The sequence below is a fragment of the Schistocerca gregaria genome, chromosome 7 (genome assembly GCF_023897955.1).
Source record: "Schistocerca gregaria isolate iqSchGreg1 chromosome 7, iqSchGreg1.2, whole genome shotgun sequence".
In the NCBI taxonomy this organism is placed as follows: Eukaryota; Metazoa; Arthropoda; class Insecta; order Orthoptera; family Acrididae; genus Schistocerca; species Schistocerca gregaria.
In genome coordinates this window covers 345,125,315-345,142,562 of record NC_064926.1, presented here as the reverse complement: position 1 = coordinate 345,142,562, position 17,248 = coordinate 345,125,315, and the positions used below count along the sequence as shown (strand labels likewise).

Here is a 17,248-nt window from a genome sequence, read left to right as displayed (position 1 = left end):
ATCACTTAGGTGCAGTTTTCAGTCACTTAATACATTTATAACTAAGACTTCAATGCGAAGCCAACATTTAACCAGCTCACACGGAGCTCACCCACATACTTTTCCGATTAACGTCTGTGTAAGATCCACAATCATCTAGCGAGTGAAGTGTCTCTCATCGCGTCGCTCAGCCACATACACTAACGGCCAACTTACTTGATGTTTGCACACAGCACAACTCAGCGGCTCAAACAGCTTAACCACATTCCTTCAGCGACCTTTTCGTTGATAGAAATCACGAAACTTGGATCTCCGAGCTGCCCCAAAACACAGACTTGCTGACCAATACAACTGCGCGGTATATCACGCTGTTAGGGTACATCCGGTGGCAGTCGACACGCCTTTCCCCGGAGAAGTCTTACTTCTTTCTATGTTTTCCTTTTGAAAGCTAATGGCCGGCTCTTGAAACCCGCCAACCCGGAAGAAAGCCACACGATATGCAAAGATCTCATATACACTCCAAAATCGATCGCAACGATATAACGAGCGTACCCGGTGCTGGCGCCAGTCCGCCACGGCTCAAATGTGATTGGCTTACACCACTTTACTGGGAGGGCCTGTATGTCTGTATGGTACAACTCTACTGGATGACTTCGGAGCCTACGTCTTGCTGTATCCATAACCTCCCCGCCCTCAACGTACTGCTTCTCATAGAGCGCATCATTCGTTGAGCCCAACAGATGGATGTCGGAATGTGAGGAACCCAGTGGGGACACATCTTTGAGTACCCCAACTGGTGGATGAGTGTGTCAGCATTACCAAAAGAGACGTCCAGCTGTAGAGCGAGGTGTTGCACTGCGGTCCGTTGGTCACCGCGAATGAGAGTGTCCGCACGTTCCAGCACAGCAGAAGTTACAGCTGTGTTTGACCAGCCGGCAAGTGGCAGATCAGAGGTGACTTGCCCAACGAGTCACCGCGCTTTTATTCTCCATCAGGTCTCCGTAGACATTCTGCAAGCGCCTATAAATATGTGTGAGCTCCTATTTTCCTCCAAAATAAACTCTCTCCACGGGACTCACCTCCGTTACAGATGCCATTTTGAAGGCTACATATAGCGCTGGCAACTACCTGTGCTTCATGAAACTATAGGGCCTGAATTGGGAATATTCTACGATGTCCCACAACAAATTATGCATTTTTTCAACATAAAATGGACGAGGAAAAAAATGTATAGCATGACCTGCTGAACGCCGCTCGCATTATCTACCCACCTTCCATTAAGTTGTTGCTCAGTCTTTTTTATCACTCTGAAACCAGAATGATAAATAGTCGATATATCAGCCATTCACCTGCCAACATGTCGTGCCCAGTATTTCATTCTCAGTATGGTCATAATTACGTCCTCACTCCATTCTGTTTCCTACCATGTCCACTTTTGCGATGAAGGATGAAATAGTTAAGTTTCACAGGTTACGACTATTGGTACACCTGCTAGAGTTTGTAACACCCCCGTTCAAATTTTCATGGTTTTGACTGAATAATCTAGCAGCCTACCCTCTGATTTTAATGACTGTGACCTAATGGTTACAGGTGATCGGTTTTCTGTTACGAGAATTGTTATAACGCTATTTAAGGCCACAAGTGTTATTAATTTCAGCGAAAGATTTTGGTTTTCAGCTCCATCGTGGTTATTGTTGGTTATGTACAATAGAAAGAAATACATTCGTCTTAAAAAAGCACCGTAGGAGAACGTTCCTCTTACAGATCAATTTACGTGTTAAATTAAACACCTTTCAGCCGTCAATTTCCAACCTTATTTTATTAGGCAACCAGTTTCGGCGCTTTATTACGCCATTTTCAGGCCCCTGACCGACGTGTAGGAATAATCTATCTCGTTTGTGATCGAAGCAGGGGCCAGTAATATTGGTATTAGTAAATATCTACTTGCTACAGTGAACACTTCAAACACCACCCGCCAGAACAGTTTTGTATCCCTTGTCTGCCTTGTCTGGCAATTTTCTTGTGAACGTGAGTAGCTACAGCTGTATTTCAGCTTTGGGAAGTTGTTTTCTTCTCCAAAAAATGCATATTTATTTCCAATAACTTTTCATCTTGCAATCAATCATTTCTACTGAAACACCATATGTGCCAGCACTACCCTTTGTTCACACCACGAATGGCTTTGTACATGTCATCAAACATTCCTTCCAGAATGTCAACGCTTTCGTTACAACTGCCTGTGTTTCTAATTCATGTCTTGAACTGTACAAGTATGTAAAGAAATCACAGAATACTTTCACAATTTTTTCTCTGTTGTTAGTTACTGTACTTAGCTAAAATCACATTATGCCCATCCAATATAAGTTTCAGTTTATTCTCGCTTTTATTGTTTTCTATTGTTCCTGTCAAAAACTTATCATATGCAAGAAGATATTTACTAATATTTTTTATTATTTCAATATATTCTATCGTTTGCGTATTGTCGTCAGATATTCTCATCCTCTCTTTAACAACATCTTCGTTCGATTTTAGAGTTTCTTATCTTTTTCTTTCTTGGTACTTGATTTTAGAGCATTTATACGTGCACGACGAATCATGGTGGAAACGCCTTCGTGAACCACTTCACACAATTTCAGAAAGTCTGTATCTAGTTCTTGTAATAACTCGCCAAGGACAAGAGTTAACTATTCCATAAAACATTACGAAGAAAGATCTCTAAAATCCCGTGGGAACCCACAAAAACCCCTAAATAATGTCTTATGGTTAATTCTGCGAACATCCCTAAGCTCCCTACTTGTCGCCACCGTTGGGACTCTGAAGATAAAGTTGAGATTTATTTTCTGTTTTCGACTCTCTACACCAAGATCTGACCCTTTATGTAGTCACAGTTCCTTACGGTCATTTACCAAGCGAACTGGTGTATTACTAAGCGACCATTGCGTAACCCAGAATCCAATGCCACCTGCAGGTTGCCTATCCAACGGCTTCCAGGGACTACAAAAAATTAGATTTTCATTATTTGGAGTATTTGTTGAGCGAATTTAAAAATATAAATTTCTGTCGTAGTGTTCTCATTAAGAAATATAATTTTATGTTATAAGTTAAACACAATAACACAATTATTACAGTTAGAAACTGTGTATTTACCTTGTGGGAGCATGACTGATGGTGCTGAAATACCCAGACTTCATTTCGTATTTGACAATGAGAGCACTTTGCGAATTTCAGCAAACTTTACGCATAATTTCGGACCTGTGAGAAATTGTTTCTCTAATTTCAGCAAACTTTACACATAATTTCGGACCTGTGAGAATTTATTTCTCTCTTCCCCCCCCCCCCCCTTCCCTCAAGAAAAAGTTATGAACGGGAAAAAAGTTTATCGCTTACATTTTCGCTGTTCATGCAGTTAAACTTCAGCATCAGGCAAGAGGTTCTAATTTATTACTTCTTCACTGCAACCTCTATTCGCAATACAATTTGCAGACAGTATCCAGATATACCACTGAATATTTCTGCGAAATTATATAATTGTATGACACGTAGTTCAGGCGGAATGACATCTTAAATGTTTGAGGCGTGAACAACTTGCTTTTGTTTAAAATGGAGCACAAATTATCGAGTCTATATCCTTCCAGTGTTTCATAATGAGAGCATTTAGTAACTTCCAGCAAACTTTAAGCATAATTTCAAACCTTTTCTAAACTTTTTGTTCCTTATATGCTTAACATCAAATACCTAACATGTTAATTCCTTTGTAAAGTACTCGGTCAATTGACGACGATTTATATTTTACAGAATCAGGGGGTTTTCTGGTATATCCCAAACCTGGAAATGAAGATAAAATAAAATAATACTCTTCGTCACATACATTGAGGCTGCTTACTAAATACAGCTTATAGCGTTCCTCGTTACATAGTCTGAAAAATTATGTGTTTCATATGATCTCAATACTAAGAAAGTGAGCTATACGCCTGCTAAAAATCTTATTCTGGTAAATAATCCCTAACACGTTGCTTTTTACTGCAAACAAAATTGACACTCGCCAGCCCCGTTAGCCGTGAGGTCTAACGCACTGCCTTCTTTTTTTTTTTCTTCTCGTGTGTGGCTGCCTTTAGGATAGTATCCATTCATTGTTCATAAAATGTTGCTTCTTCTCGCTCAAATAAATTGCCTTTTTCACATTGGTAGTAATATTAATAGTTTTTAAGGTCATAGGGAACGTACGTGTACATTTTATTTTTACAGGATTTTAGTCGATATTTACAAATATGTTATTCACGATTTTACTAGCAGCACGCGTCCCTTAGTGCGTGAGCCAGGCGCCCAGCCAATTCGGGCGGGTTGCATCACCTACTCCCTAGGCGCTCAGCGGGCAGTGCGGCACTATGTTTTCGAATTTTTTCAAACTGTTGCATCCTTGAGCCCTCGATTCGCGATGTACGCTCCCCGATTACAGAGGTCAAGCATCACACTTTATTAATAATTATAGTACAAAGTAATATCTCCAGTTATAGTTACATTTTCAGCAAGTACACCAAGTCCTTTCATCCATACATGAATTAATTATGTATTTTTTTTCGCTCCTGTAGAAAAGTTAGTAAAACAACCCTCCAATGTGTGGTGCTTGCGGCGTCCAGATCACTGTGCGCCACGTTTTATTGGATTGCGTTTTATTTTCTGACCTGACCTGCCATCTTTTTTAGGCAACACTCGGACGAATGTGGATAAAGTTTTAACATTCTGTGCCATGTCAAATGTTTTTACAAAGATTTTGGGGAGAGGATTTTAATTTGCTCACTGTGTGACAAGCTCGCCCATATTTTATGTAAGTGGCCAGCCAATGACAATTTCCTGAGGCATTCTTGTTGCTATGTTTTCCCTTTCCTTAGGTTTTACTTTCTTATGTAGCATTTTCCTTCTTTCATGTTTTATTTGCCTGTGTGCTTCAGTTTTATTAGGTCTGTCCACATTCGTTTCTTTTAATGTGTGTCAGGGCGCTGATGACCTCGATGTTGAGCGCCCATAAGCCCCAACACACGCACACACACAACGAACAATGGCTAGCGTAAACCACCTACTACCAGAATTTCCAGTAGCGCCATCCAGAGTAAAATTAACCCTGCACCCACGAAAGAAAATTGGTCCATTCAGTATAACTGCTTGGGCAGTACCATTTCGGCCACGTTTATTCTCGAGCCTAATCATGTGTTTCTATACAGGCATGAGGTGGCGGCAAAGGCGATACACATGTCGACGAGGCACAGTCCTTCAGTGCTGTTGCAGACAGAGCTCACAGCGGAATGCTTCCGCTGACGTGCACTGTCCGCTTACATACAGTCTCTTCCTGGACTTCAGTCTTTCGCCGATCGAGATGTCATCGCCTACAAGACCTGGCATTGTGCAATAGATCCCAAAACCCAAAGTAGACCTAGTTAGGTACACTACTGGCCATTAAAATTGCTACACCAACAAGAAATGCAGATGATAAACGGGTATTCATTGGACACATATATTACACTAGATATGACATGTAATTACATTTTCACGCAGTTTGGGTGAGAAATCAGTACCCAGAACAACCACCTCTGGCCGTAATAACGGCCTTGATACGCCTGGGCATTGAGTCAAACAGAGCTTGGATGGCGTGTACATGTACAGCTGCCCATGCAGCTTCAACACGATACCACAGTTCATCAAGATTAGTGACTGGCGTATTGTGACGAGACAGTTGCTCGGCCACCATTGACCAGACGTTTTCAATTGGTGAGAGATCTGGAGAATGTGCTGGCTAGAGCAGCAGTCGAACATTTTCTGTATCCAGAAAGGCCCGTACAGGACCTGCAACAAGCGGTCGTGCATTATACTGCTGAAGCGTAGGGTTTCGCAGGGATCGAATGAAGGGTAAAACCACGGGCCGTAAGACATCTGAAATGTAACGTCCACTGTTCAAAGTTCCGTCAAAGCGAACGAGAGGTGACGGAGACGTGTAACCAATGGCACCTCTACCTTCACGCCGCGTGATACGCCAGTATGGCGATGACGAATACACGCTTCCAGTGTGCGTTCACCACGATGTCGCCAAACACGGATGCGACCATCATCATGCTGTAAACAGAGGTTTTGCCATCCGTGCACCCTGGTTCGTCGTGGAGTACACCATCACAGGCACTCCTGTCTACGATGCAACGTCAAGGGTAACCGCAGCCATGTTCTCCGAGATGGTAGTCCATGGTGCTGCAAACGTCGTCGAACTGTTCGTGCAGATGGTTGTTGTCTTGCAAATGTCCCCATCTGTTGACTTACGGATCAAGACGTGGCTGCACGATCCATTACAGCCATGCGGATAAGATGCCTATCATCTCAATTGATAGTGATGGGAGGCCGTTGGGATCCATCACGGCGTTCCGCATTACCCTCCTGAACCCACCGATTCCATATCCTGCTAACAGTCATTGGATCGCGACCAATGAAAGCAGGAATGTCGCGACACGATTAACCGCAATCGCGATAGGCTATAATCCGACCTCAAAGTCGGAAACGTGATGGTATACATTTCTCCTCCTTACACGAGGCATCACAACCACGTTTTACCAGGCAACGCCGGTCAACTGCTATTTGTGTATGAGAAATCGGTTGGAAGCTTTCCTCATGTCAGCACGTTGTAGGTGTCGCCACCGGCGACAACCTTGTGTGAATGCTCTGAAAAGCTGATCATTTGCATTTCACAGCATCTTCTTCCTGTCGGTTAAATTTCGCGTCTGTACCACGTCATCTTCGTGGTGTAGCAATTTTAATGACCAGTAGTGTATATAGTAATATGCCATTTACATTGTATACTCTCTCCTGTAGGAAAGTTAGTAATAATGAAAAAATTCATGTGTGTCTGTAAGGACTTGGTGTACTTGCTGTAACTGGTGATTGCACTGTAGTTGTGGTGTTTCGGCACGTTAGCTGCAGTGTCTGTTGTTGTGCCTGTTCGACAGCTCTCGATGCACGGCTACCTGGAGTTCAGCGACCCGCCGGAGCATTACACGTACCCGCTGTCGTTCCCCAACAAGGACTGGCCCAAGAAGAACGACCCGGCCTTCATCGGCATCTTCTTCAGCAAGATGCGCATCGGCAAGATCCGCCAGGAGGAGGAGGACCAGCGCCAGCCCGGCGTCTACTTCCGGCTGGAGCGGGACCTGCAGGCGCGCACCGACCAAATCGGCGTCGAGATGCGCGAGCGCGTCAAGTGGGACGTGCGCGAGGGCGTCGTCGGCGCAGACACCTTCGACCCCAAGCACCTCATCATCGTCACCTGGAAGAACATGTCCTTCGCCGGCGGCATCGACAACTCGCTCTACAAGGTGGGCGCGCAAGCCTTCGTATGTTTTGCGGCCGCGAAGCTCGAAAACTAGGCTGTCGATTGACTTGAAACTTTGACACAACATGCATTCAAATATACGCGTGTTTCTACCTAGTACATATATTTTTTGAACAGGTGATTGGTTTATGTGTGGTGGGAGGGTGGACCAAAGAGCGAGGTCATCGATCTCATCGGATTAGGGAAGGACGGGGAAGAAAGTCGGCCGTGTCGTTTCAAAGGAACCATCCCGACATTTGCCTGAAGCGATTTGGAGAAAGGAGAAATCACGGAAAAACTAACAAGGAGACGGCACGGCCGTGGGGTTGGGAATTTGTCCGAAATTTTGTGTGGTTAAATGGGACCCCTAACACCTCACGTGGCTAAAATATTAGGACGCAGTGCCAGGAAAATCTCGGGAAAAATCGATCCAAAGTTTCTTAGGTGCCTTATGAGTATACAATGTTAGTGAATTGCCGAGCCGCCGTCGGGTCTAGTAGCCGGCACGGTAGCTCAGCGTGTTCGATCAGACGGTTACCTGCCCTCTGTGATAAAAAAACTGAGTTAATCGATCAACAACGAACTTAAATGGATGTCTTATGACGTCCGCCCCGAGCAGATGCAACGAACAAAAGCGAACAGATTGAGATTAAAAAAAAGATGGTTGTTATTCTACCAATTATTTAGAAAGTTTCCCAATCCTACATTATCTTTAACAATTTAGTTACATCACTGAATAAAAATTATTTTCTTTTTGTCGAACAACACAATTCGTGGCGGTAGGTTTTACATTTTTCATTGTAAACTATATGAGGAGAAACATTGCGTTTTTAATCAGAATAACAAAGTCGATTGGGAAACTTTCAATTTTTATACATATAATAATTATAAACAAGAACTTAGCACCGCGAGATATTTCTTCCGAAGATGTCGATGTAATTAAATTATTTTCCATCGACAGATTTTCATAATACACAACTGCGTCCTTCAATCGTAATTCTTCAGGAATTTCTTCTCCTATTCCGGACGAGCCAGCAACTTCTTCAGTCGACATGTTTAACCCAGGGTCGGAATAATACGTTGACATTTGAAACTGGCACGTCTGTTCACGACGAAATCGAAAAACAAACTGCCATTTACTTCTCACGGCTCGCGCACAGTCTTATGCGCAGATGACAGTTATAATCCCAAGTGGACCCTTACAAAGCCCCTTTAAACCTTGAAACCCTATAAAACGAAATGGAACAACGAGCACGAATATTTACGTTCTTGAGCTAAAATAATGTTTTAAAATAATGTAGGTTTGAGAAACTTTTTGAATAATTCTTGGAATAACAAAAGAAAAATGAATCAGGAGGAAAAAAATGCCGGAGTAGGAATCGAGCCCTAACCATCTAGGCCAGAGGGCAGCTCGGCTGTGGACTAACATTGTATTCTTATAAGGCACCTAAGAAACTTAGGATCGATTTTTCCCGGGATTTTCCGGGTAGTGGGTCCTAATATTTTGACCACGTGAGGTGTTAGGGGTCCTCTTTCACCACACAAAATTTCGAACAAATCCCCGACCCCACGGTCGTGCCGTCTCCTTGTAAGTGAAGTTGGCCAGACGCGAGTTTGAATCGTCTCTCCAGAATGCGAGTCCAGCGTGCTGTGTGCTAACCACTGCGCTGCCCCGCTCCGCTTAAATATGTGACATACGTAAATAAACTAGGGAACACGGCAATGCTTCACAGTTGCTAAATATGTATGACAACTGGATACATGTGCTAATTTCCTTCTCCCCCTCCCACTATCCCACTCCGCCTCCCCCTCCCCCTGTCCAACTCCTCCCCCCTACTTCTGTCCACCATCTTCCCCCTTCTCCTTCTACACATATGGTCCCCACACTCTCTCTAACAGTCTCCTTCCTCATGTCTACGTCTTTATCCTCTTTATATCCACTGCTATTTTTATGGGAGAACGCTGGGGGATGCTTACCCCTAAACGTTTTCGTCGACAAAGTAATTTTTTTATGATGTTGAGAACTTGAAAGAGTGCCAAAGATTTATTTCACGGACGTAAATGTTTTATTTCATTTATTCGTGTTGGTAATTGCAATACGAACGTGTGATTTTGGTGGGAAAAGCGATGTCATTGACACTTTCAAGTATTTCGAGGCTGCCGTAACCGTTCTAGACAACTGAACCGCTGACAGCTAGTTCGACAAACATGTAGTGCCCTCACCCCCTAATAGTGGGCGATGGTCGTGCTAAATGGATACACTCAGACGCCGAGCTACCGATAGATGTCTCTATGGTCCCGCTACCATCATCCTTCGCGATTCATTTCCGTCTTTGATTTGTTATTCTTTATTCGTTTGCGTTTGCTGTTCCGTTCTTTTCGGTTGTGCGAAGTTTTAGAGTGTGTCCTGTCTTTCGTTGCAACTTGTAAGTTAAGTTGGAGGTGAGAGATGAGCACAAAACTAGGGGTTGATGGGAATCGCATGCTTCGTTTGAGGTGTTGTAAACTGAAGTGGTCGATACCACATTCTCTTGTATGTTTGGGTGTTTCTCTGTATCGGCTGCTTCATTTGAGCAGCATTTCAACTGACGAGTCCGATACTTTTTTTGTCATGTTGACGACGTTATGGCTAAAAGCAGATGGGTGGTATCCCATGCTTTAGTTATAAGTAATTTTCGCTACATTATATCCAATGTCGGAGTACCTCAAACTTTTTTTTTAGAAAAAAAGCACTGTTTATATCCATTCCTTCTCCCCTTTTCCGTCCATATCCTCCTCACTCTCCCATTGACCATATTTACTGTTATTGCAAACGGAACGTTGATTGGGATTAGAAGTCAAAATGAATGGGTAAATTAGTTGGAAACATTAGTACGCGTCGTATGAGAGAGACCTTTCCAGCTGCTAGTTCTGTGAGGATAGTAGCTTTAACACAGTATTTCGCATGGTCTTAAACTACAAACAGGTACGATTATAAACTTAGCCACAAACACAACTTTCCTGTTTTCTGTTAAAAATGACTACGAAAAGAAAACAAAACCGCAAACTTTCACAGCACAGATTAGAACGTTCTTTCCCGCAACCATTTTAACTGAAAGTGGTTTTTGTACAACATCTCTACATCAACTGAATGTTTTCAACTCACCAAATTACTACGAACTGACATCAGTCCAATCTCTGCAACACACCAAAGATCTCATCACCGTCGATAAAACAATAAAATACCGGTTTTAATGGTATTGTTTCCTCAGTATGCCAATATTCAATGAGGAATTTTTTGTTGTTATGAGAACGTGCGACAGCAGAACTGTCAAATTAAACATCACATTATTCTTTTTTTGTTATGAAAATATGTGACACCATAACTGTCAAACCGACCGGCATATTTCTTTCATTGAGATTTTCATGCATAAATATCATCCAAATTTCCCACTTTTCCGTTGAATTTTCGAAAAATTTTCTTTCGTAGAAACCTTGTCCTAACAACTACGAACCCAAAAAACGGCCAGTCAAATCGGTCGAGACGTTCTCAGGTGACGATTTTTCATATCTGCGGCAACTGATGTTTGTTTATATGTAGACAGGAGATAGGCATGTGATACATAAAGGCGATATGTTGTTATGAAACATGTCAAAAGGTTCTTGACTGATTTACTACAAATTTTTACATGATGCTCTAATGAACATTTTTAATGTATGTAATGTATAAACATATGTGTAATATATAAAGGGTAAACATTGCTACCAAAAAGCTTAAAGTATTTCACCAATTTACTACAAATTTTTACACTTTACTGTAATAAAATCTTGGAACAGATATAGGTTGCATATTTTATGTATATTATATGACTGAATATAAAATATATGGTATATGACGAGTGTAAGTGCAGATATTTTTATGTGTGGAATCTTAATACTTACGCACATTAGAGTGTTGATTCATTTTCTCTGCCTCAGACAATTTCCGACGAACACGTCAGAAACCTTACTACATTACCTCGTCCGCACGGTCGTAACTGCAGTATTGAATGGAGTACACGTGTCACTAGGGACTAACCGGTTTGCGTCAATACGTCCGCACTTCAACACCTGACCTATTTTCCAGGGGAAAATGCCCTGCTCTTGCCACTTGTACTTCGATATTCCACTAAACCTAAAAGCACACGACTTGTAATAGCTATAATTACTAGTCTGAAAATGAAGTAAATACGGATGTAATGTTTTTCAGTACACCATGCTCAGTTACCAGTAGAATTATCTACACTTAACACCTGTCATACCCTGCATAACAGTGAAGTGTTGTTGGCAAAAATCTGTAAACGTTCTTGGCCGATTTAATTCAAATTTTAAATAGTAGTATGTTAAACACTCATACTACAGAGTCTGAATTTGCCATAAGAACAAACAAGATACAGAGAGAGGGAGGAAGAGGCGATGATATTGGGGGGTGGGAGGGGTGGAGGCAGGAAGAGATCAAGGAAGAGGGGGAGGAGGTGATGAGCGGACAGAGGGGGAAGGACGAGAAGACGGCCCGAGGGAGGGAAAGGAGGAGATAGGCAGAGACAGGGGCAGAAGGAGACTAGGACGTGTTTCCTCTTCGTTCTTTTGCACTTTGAGCCACAACAAAGCGTGGCTGTGTGCAGCTAGAGCTAAGTAAGAGCTACACACATTGAACATTCAAGGGGGTTGTTCAACGAAGAGTGAGACAATAGTGCGATTTAAGCTGCATTTGTGGTAAGGACCAAAGTAGCTTTAACATGAGGTGTCACTGCCAAGTAACATAGCTCGAGGAAACTTGGATCATAAACAGGAAGAGCTCCTACAGAACAATAAGAAAGTGACTGGAGGAAATACGCAATGAGAGGAGTAGAAATGACACATTTATTCAAAGACAATAATTACGCTGAAGTCGGCACGATTCATGATTGTCTCCTGGACATTACAGAAAGTGGGCCATGGTTCTTAATACGGTGTGTGATCCTTTTATGAATAAAATCGTCTAGGTGGCTAAAAATGTCTTTATTTATTACGCCGTTTTAGCATTTTCCATTATTAGATATCTGCAGATCTGCAGTTAAGACCAAAGGTACAAAAAGAGTGACAAGTGTTTGTACTACAACATCAAGCACCGAGATTTTAAAAGTTTAAAAGGCTCAATCATCAAGAAACCTTGAACTTACAGAAGGAGTAATAGTGTCAATGTTAACATATATACCTAACCAGGGTGTCAACCAACAAATGTTTCAAAAATTGTACAAAGGTATATTACCTACAGCCGACAGGTGACACTATTGTGGGGGACACTGTCTTCAGATTTTACTTTTATTTTATTATTATTCCTACGGTCGCAGTTTCGAATCTTACCTCGCGCATGGATGTGTGTGATGTCCTTAGGTTAGTTAGGTTTAATTAGTTCTAAGTTCTAGGCGACTGATGACGTCAGAAGTTAAGTCGCATAGTGGTTCATAATGGTTCAAATGGCTCTGAGCACTATGGGACTTAACATCTGTGGGCATCAGTCGCCTAGAACTTAGAACTAATTAAACCTATCTAACGTAAGGACATCACACACATCCATGCCCACGGCAGGATTCGAACTTGCGACCTGGTTTCCTCTTTCACCTTCCTTCTAGAGATACGTAATCTCCCTAATGTCTGTCATTCACCCTCCTTTGATTGCATCTCGACCAAGTGACCCAATCAATTTGTGCAAGTAATCTGTGACCAGTCCACATGCTCCATAGAACAGCTACTTGAAGTCTTTCGACCAGTATCGATACTTCTTCCACCATTTTATGAATCGTAACAAATTCCCCTGGTACGGAGTATCTAACAATCTTCTACGAAATATTTTTTTTCGTCAGTCTTATGATTGGTTTCATACTCCCTACTAAGGTTTTCTTCCCTGTCCGATTCTCTTCACCTCAGAGTACGACTTACGTCCGACGTTGGATATATTCCAAACTTCCCATACCACGTTTGTCCTTATGATTACTACTAATACCACGGAAATTATTCTCTGATGTCTCATTTCATATCCTGTTAACCTGTACTTTCTTCTATTTAATATTTTTCGTCATATTTCTTTCTTCAACGATTCTACGTAGAATCTCTTCATTCTTAACTTGTCAGTCCATTTAACCTTTATTATCCTTCTGTAGCATCAACCGCTTCGATCTCTTATTTATGGTTTCACCAAAATTCGTGAGTCACTTCTAATCACTGCACCACTTGGTGCATGTTACATTCGATACATGACAGCAGGCTTCAATCATCCTTTACATTTGTTGGGGTTGAAAAAATGTTTTTAATGTGTAATGTATGTGCATACCGTCCATGTTACCCTACACTTGGCAGTTGCACGATTTTTTAAATTTTCGGTTATCATAGTTTTCGTCATTTGTTAAAATTCCGTAACTGGTTAAAAAAATGGTTCAAATGCCTCTGAGCACTATGGGACTCAACATCTTAGGTCATGAGTCCCCTAGAACTTAGAACTACTTAAACCTAACTAACCTAAGGACATAACACACATCCATGCCCGTGGCAGGATTCAAACCTGCGACCGTAGCGGTCACGCGTTTCCAGACTGAAGCGCCTAGAACCGCACGGCCACACCTGCCGGCAAGTCGCATAGTGCTCGGAGCTATTTGAACCATTATTACTATTCCATTTTTCTTAATTTAAATTATGTACCGTATACTTTTTATATGAATAAATAGAAGGAAAAATAGAATGACAAAATAAACAAAAAATTTGAAAGCAGCGTCCTCCGCAATAACGCTATAGCTCGGCTAGAGCTTACGTCCTTCTATAATTTTTAGACAAGTTATTACTTGGCGCACCGATAAGGTATACAGGGTGGTCCATTGACAGTGACCGGGCCAAATATCTCACGAAATAAGCATCAAACGAAAAAACTAAAAAGAACGTAACTCGTCTAGCTTGAAGGGGGAAACCAGATGGTGCTATGGTTGGCCCTCTTGATGGCGCTACCATAGGTCAAACGGATATGAACTGCATTTTTTTTTAAATAGAAACCCCCATTTTTATTACATATTCCTGTAGTAGGTAAAGAAATATGAATGTTTTAGTTGCACCACTTCTTTCGCTTTGTGATAGATGGTTCTGTAATAGGCACAAACGTACACTCCTGGAAATGGAAAAAAGAACACATTGACACCGGTGCGTCAGACCCACCTTACTTGCTCCGGACACTGCGAGAGGGCTGTACAAGCAATGATCATACGCACGGCACAGCGGACACACCACGAACCGCGGTGTTGGCCGTCGAATGGCGCTAGCTGCGCTGCATTTGTGCACCGCCGCCGTCAGTGTCAGCCAGTTTGCCGTGGCATACGGAGCTCCATCGCAGTCTTTAACACTGGTAGCATGCCGCGACAGCGTGGACGTGAACCGTATGCGCAGTTGACGGACTTTGAGCGAGGGCGTATAGTGGGCATGTGGGAGGCCGGGTGGACGTACCACCGAATTGCTCAACACGTGGGGCGTGAGGTCTCCACAGTACATCGATGTTGTCGCCAGTGGTCGGCGGAAGGTGCACGTGCCCGTCGACCTGGGACCGGACCGCAGCGACGCACGGATGCACGCCAAGACCGTAGGATCCTACGCAGTGCCGTAGGGGACCGCACCGCCACTTCCCAGCAAATTAGGGACACTGTTGCTCCTGGGGTATCGGCGAGGACCATTCGCAACCGTCTCCATGAAGCTGGGCTACGGTCCCACACACCGTTAGGCCGTCTTCCGCTCACGCCCCAGTGGTGTCGCGACAGGCGTGCATGGAGGGACGAATGGAGACGTGTCGTCTTCAGCGATGAGAGTCGCTTCTGCCTTGGTGCCAATAATGCTCGTATGCGTGTTTGGCGCCGTGCAGGTGAGCGCCACAATCAGGACTGCATACGGTTGAGGTACACAGGGGCAACACCCGGCATCATGCTGTGGGGAGCGATCTCCTACACTGGCCGTACACCTCTGGTGATCATCGAGGGGACACTGAATAGTGCACGGTACATCCAAACCGTCATCGAACCCATCGTTCTACCATTCCTAGACCGGCAAGGGAACTTGCTGTTCCAACAGGACAATGCACGTCCGCATGTATCCCGTGCCACCCAACGTGCTCTAGAAGGTGTAAGTCAACTACCCTGGCCAGCAAGATCTCCGGATCTGTCCCCCATTGAGCATGTTTGGGACTGGATGAAGCGTCGTCTCACGCGGTCTGCACGTCCAGCACGAACGCTGTTCCAACTGAGGCGCCAGGTGGAAATGGCATGGCAAGCCGTTCCACAGGACTACATCCAGCATCTCTACGATCGTCTCCATGGGAGAATAGCAACCAGCATTGCTGCAAAAGGTGGATATACACTGTACTAGTGCCGACATTGTGCATGCTCTGTTGCCTGTGTCTATGTGCCTGTGGTTCTGTCAGTGTGATCATGTGATGTATCTGACCCCAGGAATGTGTCAATAAAGTTTCCCCTTCCTGGGACAATGAATTCACGGTGTTCTTATTTCAATTTCCAGGAGTGTATATGTACGTAGTATCACGTAACATTCCGCAAGTGCGGTATTTGCTTCGTGATACATTACCCGTTTTAAAATGGACTATTTACCAATTGCGGAAAAGGTCGATATCGTGCTGACGTATGGCTATTGTGATCAATATGCGCAACGGGCGTGTGTTGTGTATGCTGCTCGATATCCTGGACGATATCATCAAAGTGTCCGGACCGTTCGCAGGATACTTACGTTATTTAAGGGAACAGGAAGTGTTCAGCCACATGTGAAACGTCAACCACGACCTGCAACAAATGATGACGCCCAAGTAGGTTTTTTTTTTTTTTTTTTTTTTTTTGCTGTCGCAGCTAATCCGCCCATCAGTAGCAGAAAAATTACGCGAGAATCAGGATTCTCAAAAACGTCGCTGTTGAAAATACTACATCAACATCGATTGCACCCGTACCATATTCCTATGCACCAGGAATTGCATGGGGACGACTTTGAACGTCGTGTACAGTTCTGCTACTGGGCACAAGAGAAATTACGGGACGATGACAGATTTTTTGCACGCGTTCTATTTAGCAACGAAGCGTCATTCACCAACAGCGGTAACGTAAACCGACATAATATGTACTATTGGGCAGTGGAAAATCCACGATATCTGCGACAAGTGGAACATCAGCTATCTTGGCGGGTTAATGTATGGTGCGGCATTATAGGAGGAAGGATAATTGCCCCCATTTAATCGATGGCAATCTGAATGGTGCAATGTCTGTTGATTTCCTACGTAATGTACTACCGATGTTACTACAGGATGTTTCACTGCATGACAGAATGGCGATGTACTTCCAACATGATGGATATCCGGCACATAGCTCGCGTCCGGTTGAAGCGGTATTGAATAGCACATTTCATGTCAGGTGGATTGGTCGTCGAAGCACCATACCATGGCCCGCACTTTCACCGTGTCTGACGTCCCCTGATTTCTTTCTGTGGGGAACATGAAGGATATTTGCTATCGTGATCCACCAACAACGCCTGACAACAAGCGTCAGCGCATTGTCAATGCATGTGCGAACATTGCGGAAGGCGAACTACTCGCTGTTGAGAGAAATGTCGTTACACGTACTGCCAAATGCATTGAGGTTGACAGACATAATTTTGAGTATTTATTGCATTAATATGGTATTTACAGGTAATCACGCTGTAGCAGCATGCATTCTCAGAAATGATAAGTTCACGAAGGTACATGTATCACATTGGAACAACCGAAATGAAATGTTCAAACGTACCTACGTTCTGTATTTTAATTTAAAAAACTACCTGTTACCTACTGTTCGTCTAAAATTGTGAGCCATATGTTTGTGACTATTACAGCGCCATCTATCAGAAAGCATAAAAAGT

The 17,248-nt window shown here is 43.2% G+C and overlaps 1 protein-coding gene across 2 annotated transcripts in view; it reads left to right on the top strand.

Moving 5' to 3' along the window:
- Nucleotides 1–17,248, top strand: part of LOC126282127 (protein mesh) — a 272,702-nt gene that overhangs the window by 64,490 nt on the left and 190,964 nt on the right. For both annotated transcript variants that reach the window (XM_049981598.1, XM_049981597.1), the window contains exon 3: nt 6,963–7,328. In XM_049981598.1, the coding sequence (XP_049837555.1) occupies nt 6,963–7,328 (366 nt within the window). The remainder of the gene's footprint in view (nt 1–6,962; nt 7,329–17,248) is intronic.